The sequence below is a fragment of the Condylura cristata genome, unplaced genomic scaffold (genome assembly GCF_000260355.1).
Source record: "Condylura cristata isolate star-nosed mole 26May11 unplaced genomic scaffold, ConCri1.0 scaffold00024, whole genome shotgun sequence".
NCBI classification, from domain to species: Eukaryota; Metazoa; Chordata; class Mammalia; order Eulipotyphla; family Talpidae; genus Condylura; species Condylura cristata.
Genome location: NW_004567125.1, coordinates 6,902,840 through 6,924,558, shown reverse-complemented (window position 1 = coordinate 6,924,558; position 21,719 = coordinate 6,902,840). Strand labels below are relative to the sequence as shown.

Sequence of the window (21,719 nt, the reverse complement as noted above, 5' to 3'; positions counted from 1 at the left end):
TAACTAGAAAGTATAATAAAAGAGAAGTCATTCCTGAGAGAAGTTTCTAGAATTCATGTCATAAAGGTTGTGTAAAACTAAAAGGACACGAAAACTTCTATGAAGACCCAGTGGAGACCTAAGTAAATGGACAGACATCTATATTCTTGGATAGAATGACTTAATATAATGATGTCATTCTCTCTCAAATTGAGCTCTGTAAATTCAAAGAAATCCCAATTAAAAATCCCAGCTGGATCACTGTGTGGCGGTAGGTAAACATTTTCGAAATGTAAATTAAAAAATCAAGTTTGTAGATTACAAGTTAGCTAAGTCATCACTGAGACAGAAGACAGAGAAAAAGGTCTTATGCCATCCTGGAGGCAATGATGAATAAGTGTGGCCCCAGTGTGTGGAGGAAATCTCTGAGGTCTAAGAAGTTGGGGTGCACGTGGGAATTGATAGTAGACAGCTAGGATCATGTATCCTTGGGGACAGGGACTCCGAGCCAGATAACCTGACTTTAAATCTTTGCATGGCCACTTAGGAGCTGTGTGGCTTTGGGCACATTCCTTAACCTGTCTGTGCTTTAGTCCCCTGTAAATGAAGTAACGGGAATATGGATAATAGCTATCACAAGGCCATTGTGAGAGTTAAATAGCGAACACATGAAAACATTCCATCAGTCCGCTTAGGCTGTCCCAGCAAAGCACCACAGCCTGGGTGGCTCACAAGCCAGGATTCACTCTCTCAGGTCTGGAGGCTGAAGTCCGAGACCAGGATGTTGGGGGCTGGTTCCTTCTGAGGTGCTGAGGAAGAGTCTGACACGGACCTCTGTCCCTGGCTCGTGGGCTTCCACCTCCTCCCTGTGTCTTTATGTCATCTTTCCTCCAACTTCTTCCCCTGCCACTGTTTCTGTGCCTGAGTCCAGATGTCACCTGTTTATAAGGACACTGGTCCTCTTGCATTAGGGCCCCTGTACCAGTGTGACCTCATCTTAAGTGAAAAATGCAACAGCTTTATTTCCAAACAAGGCCGCATTCAGTGGCACTGGGGCTTAGAATGAACACATAGGGCTTTTTGGAGAGTAGAATTCAACCCCCCAACAAATAGAGTTCTGCTGGGTGCATAATATGTGTTGTCTAAGCGTAATATGAGAGTGAATGATTAGTAGATGTTGGGAGGTTGTCTGACTATCTGGGGAAAAACAAAACCAGACCCCCTACCTCATGGATAAAAGACCTAAATATGAACATGAAAACTATCTATTTAGCAGAAGGTAATTGCTATGGGCTGAATTACCTACATCCCCTTTCCCCTCACCTCATTTATTTATTGAAACCCTAAACCCTGGTTTGGAGGTGGGGCCTTTGGGTGGTGATTAGGTTGGGAGGAGGCCATGAGGCTGGAGCCCCCATGAAGAGTCAGCACCCCTATAAGAGGAGACCTCAGAACGCTTGCCTCTTCTTTCTCTGCATGTGAAGACAGGGTGAGAAGATGGCTCTCTGTGAACCAGGAAGTGGGCATTCATCAGAATGCAGTTAACCAGCAACTTGATCTTGGACTTCCAGCCTCTAAACTGTGAGAAATGAATCTATGTCCTTTAAGCTGCCCGTTTGTGGTGTTCTGTTACAGCAGCCTGGGCTGAGACAGTAATATTTTGTTACTTGCTTGTGGGGAAGTACTTTTCACATACAAACCACAATGCTCGGACCATAAAGTGAAAAAAAAAGATTCCATTAAATGAAAGATGTCTGCTTAATTAAGGACATCAAAGAAAAGTTAACTGATGCATGATTGATTGCAGGAAGGTTATTGCACTGTCTCAAATTGACAAGCACCAATTTCTAAAACACTTAAGAATCTCCTCCTGCAAATCAGCAAGATTTCAACCCCAACATGGAGGTGGGGAAAGGACAAGACAGGGAATTTACCAAAGACAAAGCCCTGTAGAGATGCTTAGGGCACAGGGAAATGCAAACACCTGTCCAGAGCCACAGCCTGATGCAATGTCTGTCCTTGATGAAAAAGAGGAGATGCAGAAGGATCTGCAGCACAGTATAGTTCCAAGGGTGAATTTAAAATATGTGCTTGAAGCTCAAGATCCCATTTTCAAGAGAAAACACACAGAAGTCATTGCCTCATGCATCTTAGAATAATCATCATGCTGGATTAAAAAGATGTGGTACAATATACATAATGGAATATTACTAAGCAATCAAAAAGATAAACACATGCCTTCTGCAGCAACATGGATGGAGCTAGAGGGGATCATGTTTAGTGAAATAAGCCAGAAAGGAAAAGAAAAATATTGATGGTTTCCACTCATAGCAGGAGCATAAAGGAACGGGGGGGGGGGTTGGGAATGAACAACTATATACCAGAGACATTTTACAGCGATGGAGTGGGGAATGGGATCCAAAAAGGTTGGGGGGAAAGTGCACTGGACAATGGTGATGGCACATGAGTGATTTGGTCATGGGAAGCCCACAGGGATTACAACTGAAATGGAAAAAGGCACAAAATGATGTAAAAAATAAACTATTACATTATTTAAAAAAAAAAAGATGTGGTACATATACACAATGGAATATTACTCAGCAGTCATAAAAGATAAAGTCATACCTTTTGCAGCAACATGAGTGGAGCTGAAAGGGTTTATGCTTAGTGAAATAAGCCAGAAGGAAAAGAAAAAACACCAGATGGTTTCACTCATAGCAGGAGCGTAAGGGACTGGGGCGGGTGCGGGGCGAAGGGGAGGGAGGTGAAGTGGGGGAAGCAACTGTAATAAAGAAAAAGTTGAAAAACAACAAACAACTATATACCAGAGACACTTTATGGGGGCAGAGTGGGGAATGGGATAAAAAGTGGGGTGGGAAGCTTCATGGGACTGTGGTGATGGCATATGGATGAAATGGTGGTGGGAAGTCTATGGGGATTACAACTGAGATGGAAAAGGCACAAAAGGAAGAATGATGTAAAAATAAATTAAAATTTAAAAAAAAGAGAGAATAATCGTCATGGATGGGAGACAGCAAGGAAACGGCTTCTCCCCAGGATACAGGTTCTTCATTCTGGGAGAAAGGAAGTGATCAAAGAAAGCCCATGGTTAGCTCCTATTCACGCGCCAGGGACTCAGGACCCAGACTCAGCTGGAGTGGGGAAGGGACAGTAGGTAACAGGCAAGCGTTGTCACAGCCTCTGTCACTGTGACCTGTGGGAGCGAGTGCGCCCAGGGCTGTCTGCCTCTGAGGGTGAGGGTGGCCTAGGTGGCTACCTTCAGATTTGTGTTCTACATTCAGAGATTGTCTCTCTGACTAGCACCGTCTAAAGTTAGGTGGGCTTGGCCGCTTGGCTTTAAGGAAGCTTGAAAAGTCTTTTTTCAAGGTCCAAATAAGGAAATTAACAAGTCTTTTCAACACATTTGCTTGTAAATCAACAATTGACCTTATTTTACAATGGCACTGGGGCATGTTTGTGTGTATACCATTTTTTAGACTGAAAGTGAGGAAAGAATCTAATCATAAGCTAATTTAAATAACTTTAAAGTAGCAGAAACTCTACGCTGTTGGACTTACCTATGAAGAATATTTAGATGACTTCTGTTTGGTGGGAAGAACAAACTCAAGACGGAACAGCTCTTTTCTGTTCCAGAAATATATCAGGATTCATGGATGGCATTTTGACCTTCAGGGTCGGACTGCATCTTGAATGTGTCATCTCCTTGCGGTTGGAAAAACACCTCTAGAGAGTCAGGTGTGAAGGGACAAGTACTTGACTTTGAAGTTGATACATGTACTTGGGAGACTGAGATGCTGAGGAAGCTGTCTGATGGCAGCCAAGTTGCCTGTTATCTGTACTTATGACCCCCGTCTGCAGAAGTGGGGAGAGGCCTAATCGGACATCTGAAACTCAGACAGTAAGGCCCAGCTGTACATACAAACACTACACACACGCACATAAATATAAATGACATAGTACTACACAATATAGAGCTTTTATAGGACTCAAGAAATCTGGGATTAGGCCACTAGCTTGCAGGATAAGGACCTTTCAGGCACAACAGCTAGATTATCCTGTTTCCACAATGCTCAAAGGAGCCAGCGGCTGTCAGGGTTCTGTGGCAGTCAGAACCTGCACAGGTGAGGAAGGAAAGTTTCCCGCCCTCACACAGGCCCTGGGTGATCTCTGGAGGCCTTTGTCTTGCCAGTGAGCCAGAGACTGGCTTCATTGTGGAGGCCTTGACCCTTCGCATGGGCCTACCCCAAAGTGCAGGACCTGCATACGTTATAGACAGCCCAGTGTACTCTAATGTGCATCCTCGGAGGCCTGTGTGTGTGGAGAATGCCCGTTGGGGGCCGGCCTCAGCACAAGCAGCCTCATGACCCTGAGCACATCAGGCTTTCTAAGCTTCAGTTTTCCCATCTGTAAAGTGGGAGCGATAACAGGACCAGTGCCGCTCTGTGGTTGTGAGATTCAAAGGAGTGTACATTCATGTTTTCATGAGGCTTGGGTGGAGGCTCCTCTGTGAGGAGTTATCAATGGCTAGCATTTTGATAGAGAAATGCTTGAGGAAGCAGGTACTTCGTCAGGAGACCCCCAAACCTTAGCTGATCTGCTGTCTTGTAGCACCTATAAAAGCTCTATATTGTGTAGTACTATGTCATTTATATTTATGTGTGTATGTGTAGTGTTTGTATGTACAGCTGGGCCTTACTGTCTGCAGCTTGACAATTAACAGTGAGGTTTCCTGGGATCTCCGAGCTCTTTCCCCCTGTACTGGCCCAGCACGGAAGGCCCATGGCTAACTGGAGTGGAGTGTGCTGAACGCCCACTTCCTCCACGCTGACCAGGGTGGATGGGCCCTGTGTCCCCACCCAGCTTCTTTCCTGTCCTCTTGTCATCCGCTTCCCCACTTCTGGACACCCATTCCCAGGTGTTGACTGTGCCTGTGCCCTGCCAGCCCCAAGATCAGGCCTCTGTAGCACCTGCTGACACACTTCTAACCTTCTAAGGATGGCAGCATTTTGCCCAGACATTTGCTTCCAGCGCTTTTGATGACAGATAATGAGGGTTCTCAGGGTAATTTCTGGAGGTGCATTTTGGTCCATCTGTTGACTTTCACTTTTGAAAGTGTGGTTTGACTGTGAGTAAAGCTGTTGGTTGCCATCCTGTATACATCCCTCTGGGTTTCGGAATTTGGAACCTACCACACCGGGGAAAGCACATTTTAACATTTTCAAGTCTAAATTTTGCTTTTTTCAGTGCTTTCAAAATATTGATCTGTGAGTCTGTCCGTGGGTGGGGTACACGGCCCAGCAATATGCCGGCCGCCTTGGCGCTGGGCTGTGCTCTGGTCAGGGGGAAGCTCGTGCACATTTTCTGCCCCTCCCTGCCTCCCCCCCCCAGCTGGTGCAAGTACCTGCAATAATGGTTCTTGGGGTCACTTCTAAACAGCTCGGGCAGTTGCTGGCCCTGCCGCCTGCACGCGCCACACCCTGCAGCAACACATGCCTATGTGGCATGCTGCACACGAACTTCTTAGACATTTGGATAACTGTGCTTCAATATTGTTGATTTCATTGGTTGTTCTAGTTCATTCATTTTCTGCTTTTGAAACCCTTATTCCCAACCGGGGCTGCAAAGGCAGAGCCAGAAGCCAAGGCTTCCGTGGAACAAAAGGGCTGAAAAGCAAACCCTGGCCTCAAGGGACAAAAACAAACGGAGCCCAGATATAAGTCAGAACTACGAAACGCAAAAACGATTCTATCAGTGACCCTGTTAGCCCCTGGTCACACCCTCGAGAGACCTCATTGTCCTCAAGATAATGTCTGAACAGTTGGGGCCACTCTGGGGCCTCCTGGTGGCGGCACCCAGGAGGCTGCAGTTAGATGAGCGGTGCTCTCAGAGGACCCGGGCCTCCTTGGAGACCGAGGCCACCTTCCTGCCCAGTGCCGCGGGCAGAGTGACCGTTGTCACACTGTGGTGAGGAACTGCCGTCGTTCAGGGAGAAAGCCCAGCGGTGCTCTGACTGGGCTCTCAGGACCCAGCTGTGCTGCCTCCTAGGGAGGACCCGGAGTCCTCCAGGACATGCTGAGAGACTTCCGGAGACCCAGCCCTCTCCCCTGTCTCTGCATCTGGAAACTCCACTCGGGCTCTGCCTGCAGGGTCTCCACACTCCCATGTATTGCCCTGGGCCTGTAGTCATTAAAAGGGGTGGGGTGGGGTGAGGGTCTGTGTGAGTGTGTGGGGGGGGGTGTTTGCAGCGTGGCCTCACTTCTTTCCAGCTGCTTGTCCTTGGGCAAAGCTACTTAGTAACTCTGGTTCCTTATCTGAATAAAGGGAGCTAACTGTAGCCTGACCTCATCGGGATGAAGAACCCCAGAACTGCAGTGATCACTGTAAAGTCTTCTCATCAACCTTGAGCATGGGGTGCTTTCGGGGCTCCCCAAATGAGGCACAGCCCTTATGCCTAAGTGGAGTATGTGGGCCTAGGTTGAGGGCAGGGGCCCACATGGGCAACTGTTGAAGATACAAGCTGGCAGCTTCAGTAAAACTCTCCAGAGACGACTTCCAGATTAGAATAGAAAACGTTTTTCTTCTTCTGTATACAGGCAGCTGATGCCTTTTAATGCCATTAAGTGCTAAGAAGGAGGAAGGGATCGGTTTGTTTGAAAGGATGTAGAAGATGGGAGAGGAGGAGCCTTCAGCCGAGGATTGGCCAGTCCATCGTCTGGACACTGTCTGCTTCAAGCCTCAGTCTTCAGTGAGAGAAGGGTGTTGAAGGCATTAGTTTCTTCCCATGAAGAATGAACTGGCACATCTTTTGATAAATGAGCCTGGGCTCTCCATGCATTGCTGTTCAGAGTTGAGAATTCTTTACTCTCATAGGGAGCTACCTGTGCACCTGGGCAGTTACCTGTGTGCTTGGAAAATGCCTGTGTACCTGCATGAGACCCATGCCCTTGGGGCGCAATCTGTGTGGTCAGTGGGGAAACAGCAAGGGCCAGATAGACTAGGAGCTTGGTATGTAGGAATAATCCCTAAAGGACCCTACTTAGGAATCTATAGTCAAAAAGGCTTTCCACCTCTCCTCACCTCCACTGGGCCCAGGTGGAAGCACACAAGTAGGAGCACACAAGATTATGGAGGGCGGGGTACTTACCTACCTCTTCCTTCTTGGGGATCTCTGACCTGTGACTGGCCTGTGGTTTCAGAAACATCAAACCGTCCTTCAGAACAGGTGTGTTAGGGAAAGAAGGCCAGGCAGCCCAGAAGCACGAACTTCCCAGGTTAGTTTGTCTTTACCCGACAAGTTTCAGAAAGCGTGCAGGGGAGAAGAGTCGCCCTTGGTACGTTCATGTGAGTGATAAAGGAGTCAAGTCATAAAGGACCCTTTACTGGGGTGAACATCTGTGAAGTAAAGAGACCAGGTTCAGCCATTGCCTCCCACACCCCAGGCTGGGGCCGCAGCCCTCCTTGGAGACTTGATCACTTTCCAGAAGAAAGCGACCATCTGTCTAGGCTGGTGTGTGTGTAGGGGGGCGCTCAGGGGCCTGACTAATGAGGGATTCTTGGAAATATTTTACCTTTATGAGTTAAAATATTTAAAAAACAAGAAAACTATAAAGTCATTCTTTTAGTCATTTTAAGAGCCCTGTTGTGGGATTGTAATGTAGTTAGAACTTGAAAAACACAGTAAACCAGATTGCATCATGGACACAACCAACCCCCTCCTTCATCCTCCCCATGCCCCCCACCTCCGTTGCTGTGCCCCTGTGCAGACAGGCCAGAGACCCCTGCAGGGCGGTGGGACAGGTGGTCCATCCCCTCGGTGAGCTACGGGCTGGGGACGGATCCCCCAAACCTCCCCGAAGCTCATGCCAGCCACACCGCAGGCACCCTTTGGGGTGCTGGCCTCCTCCTCAGAGAGCAAGAGAATGTTTCTAAATAGAAGAAAAGCTATTTTAAGAATTATTTATGTTTTCTGGGTCCTGGACATGATGCACTGGCTCTTGGGATGTCTGATTTTGCATTTGTTCCCTGGCTCTGGACACACGGCCTGCCGCTAGCTCTGCATGCTCACTCGCCCTGGCCAGTGGGTGAAGGTTCCCAAAGACCCCACTTAGCACAGCAGGGCGGGAAGTAAAATCCCCACCCTGAGTTCGGCAGCTCACGCTTGTCTCTGGGGAGCCGCGTGCCGTGGCCGGGCAGTCTCTGAGGGTGGTTTTGGGTGTGGTTGGAGATGCTGAGTGGCACACTGGTCTGGTTACAGTCGCTTGGAGACCAGGGCAGAACCTGCCTCCCGACAGGCACCCCCTTATCCATCTCTAGTGTCCTCTACCAAATCTCCTCCCGGGAGCTCTTTACATTCTGCTTGAGGGGTCCATTTCGCAACCAAATGTAGGAAACGAAAAGGCCGGGTCAGGCAGGCTGCAGAGGACTGCGATCCTAACCAGAGGCCTGAGCTCCTGCAGTTGGTATCCCGGAACACCCTCAGGCGAAAGGTGCTTTCTTTGGGGAAAAAATACAGAAAACCAGCTGGCAAGACCTGTAGCCTGTTCTAGTCGAATTAGAGAGAAGTGTTCACCATCTATTATTACTGCAGATCTTTGAGTGAGATCCCATTTTTGAAAAACCCAAACAGCAAACCCTTGGAGGCACAGAAATGGGTCAGTAAGGTTGAGTCTTGGCAGCGGGATGCTGAAGGGTTTTTGTTTCCTTTTTTTGTAACTTACGTGGGCTCATTTCCCCTGGTGAGCCCTCATTGTTGCTAAACAAAGCTGAGCTGCTCCTTGTGCAGGGAGGCAGGTTCAGGCAAGGGCACTTCCCAAGCAGTGTGCTTTCTCTTCCAGTGACATATTTGATGCCATGTTCCCTGTCACTCACATCGCCGGGGAGACCGTCATCCAGCAAGGTACAGCCCCTTCTCTTTCTTTGAGCCAAAGGCAATCGGGGGATCACAGACCACTCACTGAAAAATATATTAACAGCAAACTCTCATTGTCCTTGGCGAAAGTCACTGTGATGCCTAACAGATCAGCCCGGTAGGTTTCCATAACCTTGTCAACCACAAATGTTGAACTGTACTGGAAGCTGGAACTGTGCTAACGGGCCAGCTCAGGCGCTTATACGCAAAACCTTGAGGTCAGGTGAGGAGCCTGTCACTGGCTTGACCGCAGGCACCGTGTCCCTGTGCAGGTCAAGCAGATCGTCCCTGATGAGTTCCTTATATATGTTCAGTTTCTGTTTTAAATAAGCAGATGAGACCCAGGGTTGACAATGGTCGGTGTCAAATTGCAATGTAGAGATATTATCTAGGAGAAAAACAGAAGCTCTCCACTCACCTCCTTTGCAATATTTGCATTTTTTGTTTTGCTACAGGGGATGAAGGAGATAACTTCTATGTCATTGATCAAGGAGAAGTAGATGTAAGTATCTGTGCACTGATTTTGGGAATTGGCTCCTCTGTGCTTGTCTGGTTTTGAAGACTTTGCAGTCACTGATCAGCTCTGGTGGAGAAGAACTTCTGACTCGCGTGTTTCTAATGTTTTAATCCAGAAAGTAATACATTGTATTTAAAAGATAACTTCAAATACTGCAGCATGTTTAGAAATTGGTTCTGCATCCCCACTGCAGCCCTGGGTGGTACAGCTTGACCAGAATCTGTCTGAGTCAGCACCTGTGACCCCTAAGCTTGCCCAGCCACGTGGATGTCAGCACTTTTCCAAGTGGGCAGCAGTTAGCTGTCTGATCAGAGCTGCTGATTGCATACCCAGCATAAGGTCTTGTTCTTAGAATGTCTGAGCTTTGCCCCTCTTGCAGAATACCATGCTCTCCTGTGTCCTTCCGGCTCATTTTCACCTGTCTCTACTCTCCTGTGGGGCCACTGAGATGGCAAAGTCATGCAGGTGCAGAAAGGGGTACCTCTGCTTCAAGTCCCTGTACAAGTCCGGCCCCTGCTGAATAGCATTGGGCATCCTCCTTCCCGCCAGCTAATTCCCCGGGGACCTGAGTGTATCACAGCTGGCTTGGAGCCCTCGGAGTCTCTGAGTCAGGCCAAGTCCTTTGCCCTGCAGGAAGGGGCTTTGGTTCCAGAAATGTGCTTTGCTGCTCAGGGCCGTTGCCTGTGCTGGTCCCCTCTGCAACGCCATCCCAGCAACAACCTCAGCTTGGGAGTTAGCAAGAAAATGCCATGATTTTCCCTGTGGCACCAGTATGCAGACTGGAGACCCCATGGCAGGGACTGTGTGTGACCTGGCATCTGTGGGGTCTGGGACACAGTCAGGCTCTGTCCTCGCGGCCCCACATGCTGCCACCTCCAGTTGCCCTCCCGTCCCACCCAGGCCTCAGGCAGCAGCACAGAGGACGCGGTGCCCTCCCCTTACAGAGGCCTGCCGGTCGGGGCTTTCATCCTGCCCCTGCTGTGGCCTCCCCTGCTGCTCTGTGACGATGCCAGCCCTGGTTGTGCTGCCCAGAGACTTATTCTGGTCCTGTCCTCTGGCACAGGCTGAACTATTTTGGGAGTGGGCATTTCTTATTGATTTCCCAGCAGCCTACCTGTGTTCGCCATCATCACTGTCTGGGAACCAGGGGAGACCTGAGGTCAGAATCTAGCTGGAAACACAGGAAATGACTCAGTTGGGGCCATAGGCACATGCGGAGCCACTTGAGGGCTCTCCATTCTAAGCTCCATCCTGCGCCTGGGCCACAGGAACAGACTTGTGTTGGGTGGAGTGTCTGTCTCCCACCAAGGAAGGAAACTGAGGCAGGAGCCGAAGGCTGGGGCTGCTGCAGCTGCAGAGGAAGTGTGCGGAGGAGGGAGGATTAGAAGGCAGTGATGTTTCCAGCCCCGGGCTCAGGCTGCCAGGCCACAGAACTAGCGCCTGCAGGCTTTGTTTTGGGTTAAAAAAAAACACCAACCCAGGAAATAGAGAAGACAAGACGGGATGCGGCCAGCATCCCGCGGGCATTGTCCTTGGCCTTGGCTGTCACAGAGCTTAGGGACAGCGCTGGCTCCTGGGATGCTGTGGGGCCAGCTCTTCTGGTTGTGCTCCAGGTCTTCCTACCTGACTCCCAGCTCTCACGACGTGGCCCCTTTACACCTCACGCTTCGTCCTCGTTGCTCTCCAGCTTCACCCTCTGCCCGCTTCCCTTTGTTTTCTTGCTTAAGTGTTTATTGAGCTCTTGCTGCATGCTTGGCTCCAAAAACACCTGTGTATAGGGGTGTGTGTGTGAGCATTCTGGCCCCACAGAGGGATCACAGGTAGTGGGGAGGATGGACAGGAAGCAGGAAATTCCAGGATGAGTGTCTTGCCTCCAGGTCCTCTTTCCTCAATCTGACCTGTGCTGTGGACTCCTATGCATCCTTCAAGACCCTGCCCTACCTCAGCCCTTCCCCTCCCCTCCCATCCCTCCAGGTGGCGCCACTTCAGTGTTTGTGTGTGTGTGTGTGTGTGTGTGTGTGTGTGCGCGCTTGCTTGCTTGCTCTCTCTCCTGTGCTCACCTGCTGACACTCCCCCCACCTAACACCTCCCCCCCAACCCCAGCCAGGAACACTACTCAGATTTTGGCTCTTGCATTTCCTCCCCCGAGATGTTCTCCCCTTTTCTATGTCCATTGAAATTACCTGAATCTTCCATTAAATTCCAAAGACATCTTCAAAATGCCAGCTGGAATCACCAGTTTGGGACAGAAAGTCGGCGCTTTGGAGAGTTGACGGGGGGGTAGCCGGGGTGGGTGGTGGGGAATGGTGCAGGGAAGCCAGTCTTTTGTCCATTTGGGGGTGGTCCCCAGAAGTCCCCTTCTCCTCTTGTCCTGGTGTGACTCAATGTCTTCTCATGGGCTGCCCCACCTCCTCATGTGTCTGAGCCCATCCTGGCATCTGTCCAGACTTACTCAAGTCCGAAAGGATGGCACATTCCTTGCCAACTGTGAAGTACCACGTTGTCCCTCTCCACTGACCCCCAGAACCTCATCTGTCACTGGAAGAAGCTGACTAGCTTGGCCTCTTCAGAGCAGGAGTGCCCATCCCAGCAGCACTCTCCTGGCCCTGATGGAACCTTACAGAGCCAGGCCCTGGGGCCTCACCAGGATAAGGATCAGGGCTGATGCGGGAGTCAAAGGGCAGTTCCAGCCTCCCTTAGCCAACTGCCCGTCCCTGGCTGCCTTTCAATGCCAAAGTGTTGTAGCTGGCTTCTCTCCAGGCCGGGGATTCGTGGAGGCAGTTTTGGAAAGGAAAAAGTGAAGTCACCTTCTCCACACCAGAACCCCCCAAATATATTGTCTTGGCAGATCCGGGCTTCCCCACCCCCACTGCCCGCCCCTGCAGCCGCGGTTCACGTACAAAGGCAGCTTGAAGGCTCCCTGAACCCAGCGTGCCAGAGCCAGGATGTCTGGGCACCGTGGGCAGACCCCCGCTTCCTGACTGCAGTCAGGCCCCCAAATGGAACAAGGCGGTGACTTATGGGGCCATCCTGTGATACCCATGTATGCTGTGCGCCTCCATCAGTCTCCGTGGATCTTCCAGCCAGGACGGGTGGGCGTCAGGGAGTGCCCAGGTGGGGGGCAGAGTGAGGGGGCACTCCTGTGATGTGGGAGGCACTGGGAGCACAGGGTAAACACCCAGGGTCAGCAGAGCAGCAGCGTGGGTGAAGGCCACATTTAAAGGAATCAAAGATGCTCAGTAAGGAATCTGGAATGAAAAAGTGGCATGTTGGCTCGCCGGTGAGTTATGGGGATATATATTATAATAATGACTGTTATTACTGCTCCCGGGTAGGAAATTGCAGCAACTCCTCAGAGGCCCGCGAGCACATGTTTGCTCATTTCTGTAAACTACCTTCCAGGGGGCAGGGGGTGACCTGGCTGGGGCATGTGGACCATCAAGGCTGGTTGTGAGGTTTCTGAGCGTGGCTTTTAAGGCTGGAGTGATACCAGTTTCATTAGGGCAGGAGGAAGGGGGCCCATGCCCAGCCTCAGTATTGCCCCAACAGGCCCACAGCCCAGAAGGGACCACACCTTCTGGTCCTCCAAGGCTGGGGTTCGGTGTGAACACCCTCAGCCTCCACCCCCTTCTGCAGAGGACACTGCCCTCAGATCAGGGGCAGCCAGGTGACTGAACGCCAAAAGCATCAGGTTTGGTTCAATTATGGTTTTTCAGAGAGACGCAAAAAGTGCCTGCTGCTGCTGTGTGTGTGTGTGTGTGTGTGTGTGGCCAAGAGCTATAATCCATTTTTCTAAATATAAAAATATCCTCCAACTTTTTTTATTCGTGGAACATAGCATTTTTACTTGAAAGGATACTCAGCTGCCCATTTCATGACTCAGGAACTGAGCTCCCTTGAAGGCTGGTTCCTTCCTAATCCTGGCAGGCCTTTGTTGTGCAGGGCCCTTCCTTAATACAAGATCACCCCATCCCTGCCCCGCCCCTGCCCGGCCCTACGTTGCACACCAGGCCTCTGTTCCCAGCCTTCAAAGGTGGGAGTGACCTCTGAGCTGCCCAGCGTCCTCAGGGACAGGATGTTCAGGGCTTGGCCATCTGGCTCCATAGTTGAGGCCCTTTGTTATTCAGTGCTTGGGGTTCTTTGGTTTTTTGGTTTTCTGAATTGGTAAAATATAGCAAAATGTTCACTTAGCTGTTTTTAAGTGCAGTTCTCTGGCATTAAGTACATTCAGATTGCTGCAGAGTCACTCACCACTTCTCAGCTGCAGAACTGTGTCTGTCTTCCCAAAATGAGACATCGAACATTAACCCCTCCCTCGCCTCCTCCAGCCCCTGTCGTTTATTCTCCACTTTCTGTCTCTGAGTTTGGTAACTCCAGAGACCACACATGAGTGGAATCACGCAGAGTTTGTCCTCTTATGTCCGGTTTATTTCTCTGAGGGTGTCTTCAGTTATAGCTGTGTCAGAATTTCCTTCCTTTTTAAGGCTGAATAGTATTCCGTTGTATGACCGGACCACGTTTTCTTTATCCATTCATCCATCAGTGGACATTGCATTGTTTGCACCTTTTGGCGATTGTGAGCAGTGCTGCTGTGAATGTGGATGCTCCAGTTTCTGTGCTGTACAAGAAAGGCCTGCTTCCAGAGTGTTCTCTGCCACCGGGAGGTGAAACAGAACCCACATGGCTGTTCGACATGACCAGGTTCAGGGGAGAATTGGAATTTCCTGACTGAACAGGGAGAGGCAGGTGGACCTGGGGAAGCTGTGCCATCCAGGGTGGATGTGGGGAAGCTGATTTACCTGGTCACAGGTGCTCACTCATCTGCATGGATGCTCTCCTGCTTTTTGTGGCAAGAGCCTGGGAAGACAGCAGGGGATGGGCCATTAGCTTTTTGTCACCACTTTTGCAGCAAAAACAACAGCCTTGTGGCATGCCTGAGTTACTTCTCTGAGCAGGCTGTGACAAGTCAGCGCTGGGCCGAGTGTGAAATGAAGGTGGGGGTGCTGAGGCCTCACAGCCCCTCTGTCTCCATTAACTGGGTAACTCGGGTGACTGGATTTTGTCTCCACTTACCCAGACAGCTCTTTCCACCCCATGTAGCTTTTCTGTGCAGTCAGGTTTGTTGAGCTCAAATGTCCCGGGTTGGGGGCCAGTTGCGGCAGTAGTCTGGGTACAGGGGAGAGGCTCAACCCCAGCTACCTGTCTGCTGGATTTTGGGGAGGAGGTCATGGCTGAGTAGACGATGCTCACTCAGCTCTGGTCTGCATCTGAAGTCCCTGTAACAGTAAATACCCAGTCTACCTGGGACCTCAGCGCTGCTTTTGTTAAGCAGCTACACATGCCTTCAGTCGCTGTGCCCACCTCCATCCCCGCCAAAGTTGGGGTCAGACTCTGCAGCTTGGCTCTGTGTCAGAATCTGTGTGAAAATGCCCCAACCCCTGGGAGTCTGATTCAGGAGATAAATGAGCATTCTGCAAGTTGCTGGGCGAGCCTCGTGCCGGTCCACACACCACCTGCTGAGTGCCTGGGTCGAGGGCCATGTTTCCACGTTGAGTGTCAGTGCTGGACCTCGTCTCTCCCTCGATGCCTCCCGCTGGCTCCCTGGGCTGTGCTCCACACCGCACCAGAGGGAGCATCACAGATGTGAGCAGATGACATCGGTCTCCAGGGACCTCCTTAGCTTCCAGAATGACACCCTCGTCTTCCTTCCTGCCTTCCTGCCCCTGTGGCACCTTTTCCCCTCGGTCTTCTTGCAGCAGCCGACACCCTCAATCACCAGCCCTCCCACGGGGCCTTGGCTTGTCCAGACATCCTGTCTTGCTGCCTGACGCTTTCTTCCCCCAAGTCTCTGCGCTGATGGGCCCTGGCCATTCGGGGTTGGCCTCAAACCACCCTCTGGGAAGTGACCTCTCTGAGCCCCATCCCGGTGGTGGTCTTTTTCTTTGGATTCTCTGTCTCACTTTCTCAAAGGCTTAGACCTTTTACCATGACCGTGTGTCTACGTAGTGATTTGCCTCCAGCTTATCCCTTGGTTGTTGATAAGTCCCCTGTAAGCAGGCACTCTCGTGGTTGAACCCCAGCAGTTAAGTACACTGTGGGCTCCGGGGGGCAGTTAGTACACATGGGGTGAAAGACTGAGTGAAAGACTGAGTGAGTGAGTGAGTGAGTGAGTGAGTGAGTGAGTGAGTGAACGAACACACAGCAGTCAAAACACTGCAGTGCATGGTAGGGATGTAGCCTGCCTTGGAGTGGGGGATGGGGTGGGGTGGGGGAGGGGTCCGACCATTTTTCTTTTAAAAATAGAAGAAAAAACAAAAAATGACACAAAGCAAGAAGGCGCCCCTTTGGGTGCCAGCGGGGTGGGGCTAGCTTCGCACCAGCGTGGTAACAGAGGCCAGTGTCCCGAGAAGGATGGGCCCTTTGTGTTCTGCGGGGCAGCCCGGCCTGGCTGAGGCTGTGCACAATGGTTTTCTCTGACGCTGCGGAGGGAGCTGGGCTTCTTGGTGAGGAAAGGGTGCTCATGCCCCCCCATGCCATGATCTCTGGGCCTTAGAACCCCTTGGCCATGTCCACAGGTGCCTTAGTGAAATTGGGGGTTCAGCCACCAGGGGTTGGCTCTGAGAAGACACCCTCTCTCTCTTTCCTGGGTCCCTGTGCGCTTGGAGGGGGCTGGGAGCCCAGTCTGCTTCCCACCTTGGCAGCCAGCAAGGAGGCGGCTTTCCCGTTTCCCTAAAGTGCGAGTGGAGAGCGTAGCAATCCCTGTCCGCGGCTCGGGCAGGATTACTCTGTGGAGGGTGTTGGCGGAGGGCTGGTACCAGCACTGGACGCCTGGCTCAACAGCATTTACCACAACCCGCTGAGGCTGAGCCAGCGTGCACCCTGCCCCGCGGCAGATGCCACCAGACATTTGCCTAGAAGTGAGAGAGGGTTGGTGCAGCTGTGTCACAGTCCAGAACTAGATATGGCCCATGACCTGTGATGCCCAGAATGGATTTCTGTTACGTGGCCATCACGAAAACCTAAGCCTGCAGCTCACGGACACGCAGAATGACGAAGATGTGTGTGATCTCCTTGAGAACTGGGATGACTAATCTTTAGGGCCCTGTCACCTGGGATGGCAATGGGAACGCTTAGTTTCTTGATCTGAATGATGGAAACCCTTAGGATCTGGGCCTGTTACGAGTTATACTTAACAGGATTTTACAAATACCCCAGCACAGTGGGCAGAGGGCGGCTGTGAGCAGGTAACAGCAGAATGCAAGAGGCAGGGGTTCACCACGAGCATTCTGGGAGAGCTGGACGCCCTCTCTGCACGTCCCTCCATGCCTGTGGCACAGCCAGGTGGGCAGGACAGATGTTCCTGGTTCCTGGGAATCAGGAGGGAGGGCCTTGTCCAGGGGGCGCTGGGTTTCTTTTCCAGTTTACCTGACTTCCTTCCAGGAACGCTTGGCAGGCAGCGGTGAGCTCAGGCGGGAGCCGTGGCACCCCAGGCTCAGCCTGGGCGGTGGAGCTGGCAGGGTCCCTGGGCAGGCAGAGGCAGCAAGTGCAGACACAGGTCCCTCTCAGCTGGGCTCTGCCTTTGCACACCTGTCTCCTCTGTTTCCCTTGAGACTTTGCAGTCGACGATGTCTTCCCTGACCCTCGCTTGCACGAATGATGGAGTTATCACCTGCATGGTATTTGCTTGCAGAGAGGCAATTCTGTGCATCAGTCTTTACCAAGATAATGAGTCATTGATTTCAATAAGAATCGCTTCCATGATTCATCACAATCCATTCTTTCCTGATATGGACCCATTTTGCCAATGGGAACCATTCTTTAAGCTCATTGACGTGCTGAGGGAAAAAAGAGCGCTTTGTGTCAATTATAGTAACCGAATCTGCAGCAGCATGGCATAATAAACAATCTGCACTATTCTTGCACGGATCCGGAACGTGCACGTCAATGCATAGTAGGCACACTTGGGGGGGAGGGCGCAGCCCCTGCACACTGAAAGGGAATCTTGTCCCGGGTGCTTCTTTCTCCACACACACAGCTCCTCAGTAGTGCCGGGCTTCATACCCCGTCCCAGGGCGTCTGGAGCTGTCCGTGGAGGAACAGTCTGGGAAAGAGCATTGCCCTTAAGACCTTGTTAGCATGGCTGCTTCTGGGCCTGGAGCAGGGTGTGCTGGTGGTGGTCGAGGTGAGGGACCCCAGCTGTCAGGTGCAGGCATTGAGTGGCCAGAGGAAGGGGCAGTTTATGCATGAAGAAGGCAGAGCTGGAGGTGCTGCTGCCTGCCTGGGGGCAGAGACCAGAGCAGGGATGCCCGTGGGGAGCATCAAGCCCAGCTCACTGGTGCACTTAGGGACACTGATCCCCATTAGTGAGATCTAAAGTTGACAAGGAATCATATTAAAAGCCTACCAGGGAGGCAGGCGAGGGCTTGCTTTGCTGGGACTCTGGAATGATGCTTGCATCTTCATCCTTGGCCAGTCTTACTGGCACTGACAATGCAGGACCTGCCTGTCTTTGAGGCTTGGCTATAAGGGCTAGAAGATGCCACTGGCCTGTCCAGTTGCTGCTCTGAGAAAGTTTGAAATGAGGGGTGTACAGACCCCACCAGGGCAAAGGGGGAGGCTCGGGAGTTCTGCCCACAAGCAGAGAGCCCGGGGGCTGCAGTGGGCTCTCCCTCCTTGCAGGAGGCCTGCTGAATGGTGCAGAGGGAAACGTGACCCACGGGCTCCCTGACCTTCCTTCTCCTGTCCCCTGAAGGTATATGTGAATGGTGAGTGGGTGACCAGCATCAGCGAGGGAGGCAGTTTTGGGGAGCTGGCTTTGATCTACGGCACCCCCAGGGCAGCGACGGTGAAAGCCAAGACCGACCTCAAGCTCTGGGGCATCGACCGGGACAGCTACCGGCGCATTCTCATGGTGAGCTTCCTGCGGTCGGCACCTGCCAAGCCTCTCCCTGTATAGGGCATGTGAGGCAGGTAGAACGTGTGGGAAGGATTCTGGGAACTCCTTCAAAGGCATCTGGGAAGTCCCTTTTGTCTTCCTCCCTCCCTTTCTGGAATGGGGGGTGGTCTCCGTGATTGGAACTCCAGCTGCCATCAGGGACCATCGTGTGCACAGAGCAGCAAAGAGGGCTGTAGTGTAGACCTGGGAAGCCCCAGGAGCGGGCTTCTCGAAAGGGAGTCCCGCGGCCGGCCGGCGCAACCCTGAGTCAGACCAATGGGGCTAGATCCCAAGCCAGGCCCATCATCAGGGAAGGATTCGCGGGAAACCAGGCTTTGCGAATGAAGCCCACTCGTTCATTCCTCCAGCCTCAGTGGGTGGTGGAGCAAAGAGATGCTGGTAGCTTGGTAGCCTGGAGGGATACTGTACAGTGGGACCGCTTGCCTCTCCCTTCTGTTGGGATGGATCCTGGAGCTTTAAACCACATTGGTCTAGATTTCCTCGGGTCTATAGCCTATAGCCACTGTATAGCTGGTATGGTGCGTCCGTGGGCACACGGCCAGGTCCACTGCGGCTTGCTGGGATGGTGCTTGTGGATGGCAGGGAGGTGGTTGTGGGTGGGGAGCACCCCAGGGGTCACCGTTGCCACAGGGGCTTCAGTCACAACTGTGCCCCTGCTGGGGTGTCTGTGCAGAGAGTGACCTTATTCTCTGAAAACCAGCCTGGGGTGGAGCAGACCTGCTGGAGGAATGGCCTGGCTCCAGGCTCGGGGCCCCCACCCCTGCTGCCTTGTGGAAATTAAGTATACAACTGGGAAAGACAAAGTTTGGGGCAAGTCGGGGGCCATCCTGTGAGGGGGAGAGTCCCACAGTGACTCATTCTGGAAGGATAGAGGGAAAATAAAATTTCTGGGCTGCCCACGCTGTCTGGAGGAATCTCCTCATAGGTCGCGGGCAGAGACTGGGGACAAGTGCCTCTCTTGGGAAGTCCCGCTACTTGGCCCTCTGTGCTCACCCAGTGGTGGCGGGTTCTGGCCTATTCGGAGCCGACTGGTTGGTATGGGGTGCCTGGCAGTGGTGGGCGGTCGCCAAGGGCAGCTCCAGGGGTGCACTTTGATGGTGGGGTTTGCGCAGAGTCAGCACCTTTGGGTCTTGCTCAGAACAGGAGGCTGACGGCAGGACCCTGGCAACAGGTGAGCATGTGACCTAAGACCTTTGGCCTCTCCTCATGCCCCTCTCCTGGGGTGGCCCCATGACTGGGGCTGAACCTGAACCTCTCTGTGCTCACTGCCACCTGTCCAGCAGGGCCTCAGTTGCTCTTGAAGGTCAGCATGGGCATACCGTGTGCTAAGAGAGGGCGATGGTTTGAGGTCGCTGGATAGGAGGCTGGTGGAAATTCGGAGCATGAGCTCAAACACAGGCAAGTCTGGAGAACAAGTCCTGGTCCCAGTGGCCCCATGTGAGCGTACCAGAGGGAGCCAGCGAATGGTGTGTGTCCTGGTGGCTTCTTGCTCCTGCACTTAGCCAGCATGGAGATCACCCACCACGTGCCAGGTCCATCGGATGTGGCCGCAGTGGGGAAAGCAGTGCAGTACCCCCATTCATTTGGAGACAGAATCCTAGTGCAGCGGCCGTTCTGTCTCAGACCTGCTAACCCCGTCGTCACTGCTGGGAGAGACACTGTCTGTCCTGTGGGAGGGGCATGGCAGTTTTGGGACAATGAAGAGGAGGCAGCATTTCCTGCATCCTCTGAATGCACCTGGTCCCCGGGCTCCAGAAGCCCCTATTTCTCTCCATTGTCCACACTGAGTCCATCTTGGTTGTGGGATTTTTGTGGTCGGAACCTTATATTCGGGGAAGTTCCCAAACCACTGAGGGAGCAGGCGCTTCCTCTGTTTTAATTCTGGATCCCTGGGCACTAAGAATAGTGGCAACTGTGCTCAGAGTCTGCAGAGTCCCATGTGTCTTGGGAGAGAAAATGACAGAGCGGCTACCACGGAAGGGTGTGTCTTGCAGGAATGCATCCGTTTTTACATCAGTCCTTGATTTTGGCAGAATCGGTGCCTCACCCTGCCAATGGGCCTGCCATTGCACTCAACTGGCAGATGCCATCGGTGTCTCCAGAGGGAGGGGCCCTCCCAGGATATTTGCTCAGATCAGGTTGTTGGAATCCCAGAATGTCTGATCCAGAAGGTTCTTCCCCCCGCCACTCTGGATGGTACAGAGGCCAGAATGGTGCTCAGCAAGGCTAACCCCCTGCTCACCTGCCTCAAAGGAGCCAAACACAATCATTGAGCTGACATTGGTCCGATAACAGCAATGTGTCATCTCTGATCCCCCCAACCCTCCCTAACCCCTGCCTTGGCTTTTTTTTTTAGTTCTCTGTAGCTCTGGGCAAGGCTGGTGAGAAAACAGTTGCAAGTCTCAATTTCAGAATCTATAAGGGATCTAATCTATCAGAGACAAAACCCAAAGAAAGACTCAAGACCACCTGATTCTTGGGCCAAGGCAACATAGATGCTTCTGCATAATGATTAGATGGTGGTGATGGTGTGAGCATCAGAGCTGCCTGGGCCATGGTGTGGGCATCAGAGCTGCCTGATGGTGGCAGAGTTTTGGAAAGGACTCCAGTTTCCACCACTGCCTAGACTCTGAGTTTACTGCCATCATCATCCTCATCACCACCTCTAACACCACCACCACATTAGCACCCCACCATCAGCACCAATACTTCACCACCACCATCATTGTTGCCACACCACTATCACTCTCACCACCACCATCTGTTACCACCACCATCACTGTTACCACCACTGTCACCTTAATACCACCACCATCACAGTTACCACCTCCTCCACCATCAGCACTGATACTTCACTACCACCATTACTATCACCACCACCATCACTGTTAGCACCACCACCACCACCTTAACACCACCACCACCATCACTGCTACTTCACCACCACACCATTACTGCTGCCACCACCACCAGCATCACTGTCTCCATCAGCAGAGCAGAACAGAAGCAACACAGGAGTATTGTTGAGCAGGGATTTTACTATCTCTTTAAGGATCTGTTCAGAGATTGCATACATCTCTCCCATATGTTCATCATGGTGTTCTGTCTTGAGGTGTTGTAGGAATTCACAAATAACACACTAGGAAGGTGGTACTTGGGTATTGTAGAGCCCAGCTTGGGTTTCTATTCCTGCTTCCCTGGTTCCTGTCCAGGGTGATCACTTGCTCCACCCCACCCCCTGCCTCTGTGCCCTCCTCTGGGGTGAGAGTCATAGCAGCTCACCTCCAGGGCCTTTGCTAGCTTGATACCAGTTGGATCATCTGAAGCACACAGAAGTG

At 51.9% G+C, this 21,719-nt stretch overlaps 1 protein-coding gene across 1 annotated transcript in view; it reads left to right on the top strand.

The window, feature by feature from the left end:
• PRKAR1B (protein kinase, cAMP-dependent, regulatory, type I, beta) overlaps positions 1 to 21,719 on the top strand; it is a 97,601-nt gene that overhangs the window by 48,208 nt on the left and 27,674 nt on the right. The window contains exons 5-7 of the mRNA XM_012729215.1: positions 8,835 to 8,896; positions 9,364 to 9,410; positions 18,178 to 18,336. Coding sequence (XP_012584669.1) covers positions 8,835 to 8,896; positions 9,364 to 9,410; positions 18,178 to 18,336 — 268 coding nt within the window. The remainder of the gene's footprint in view (positions 1 to 8,834; positions 8,897 to 9,363; positions 9,411 to 18,177; positions 18,337 to 21,719) is intronic.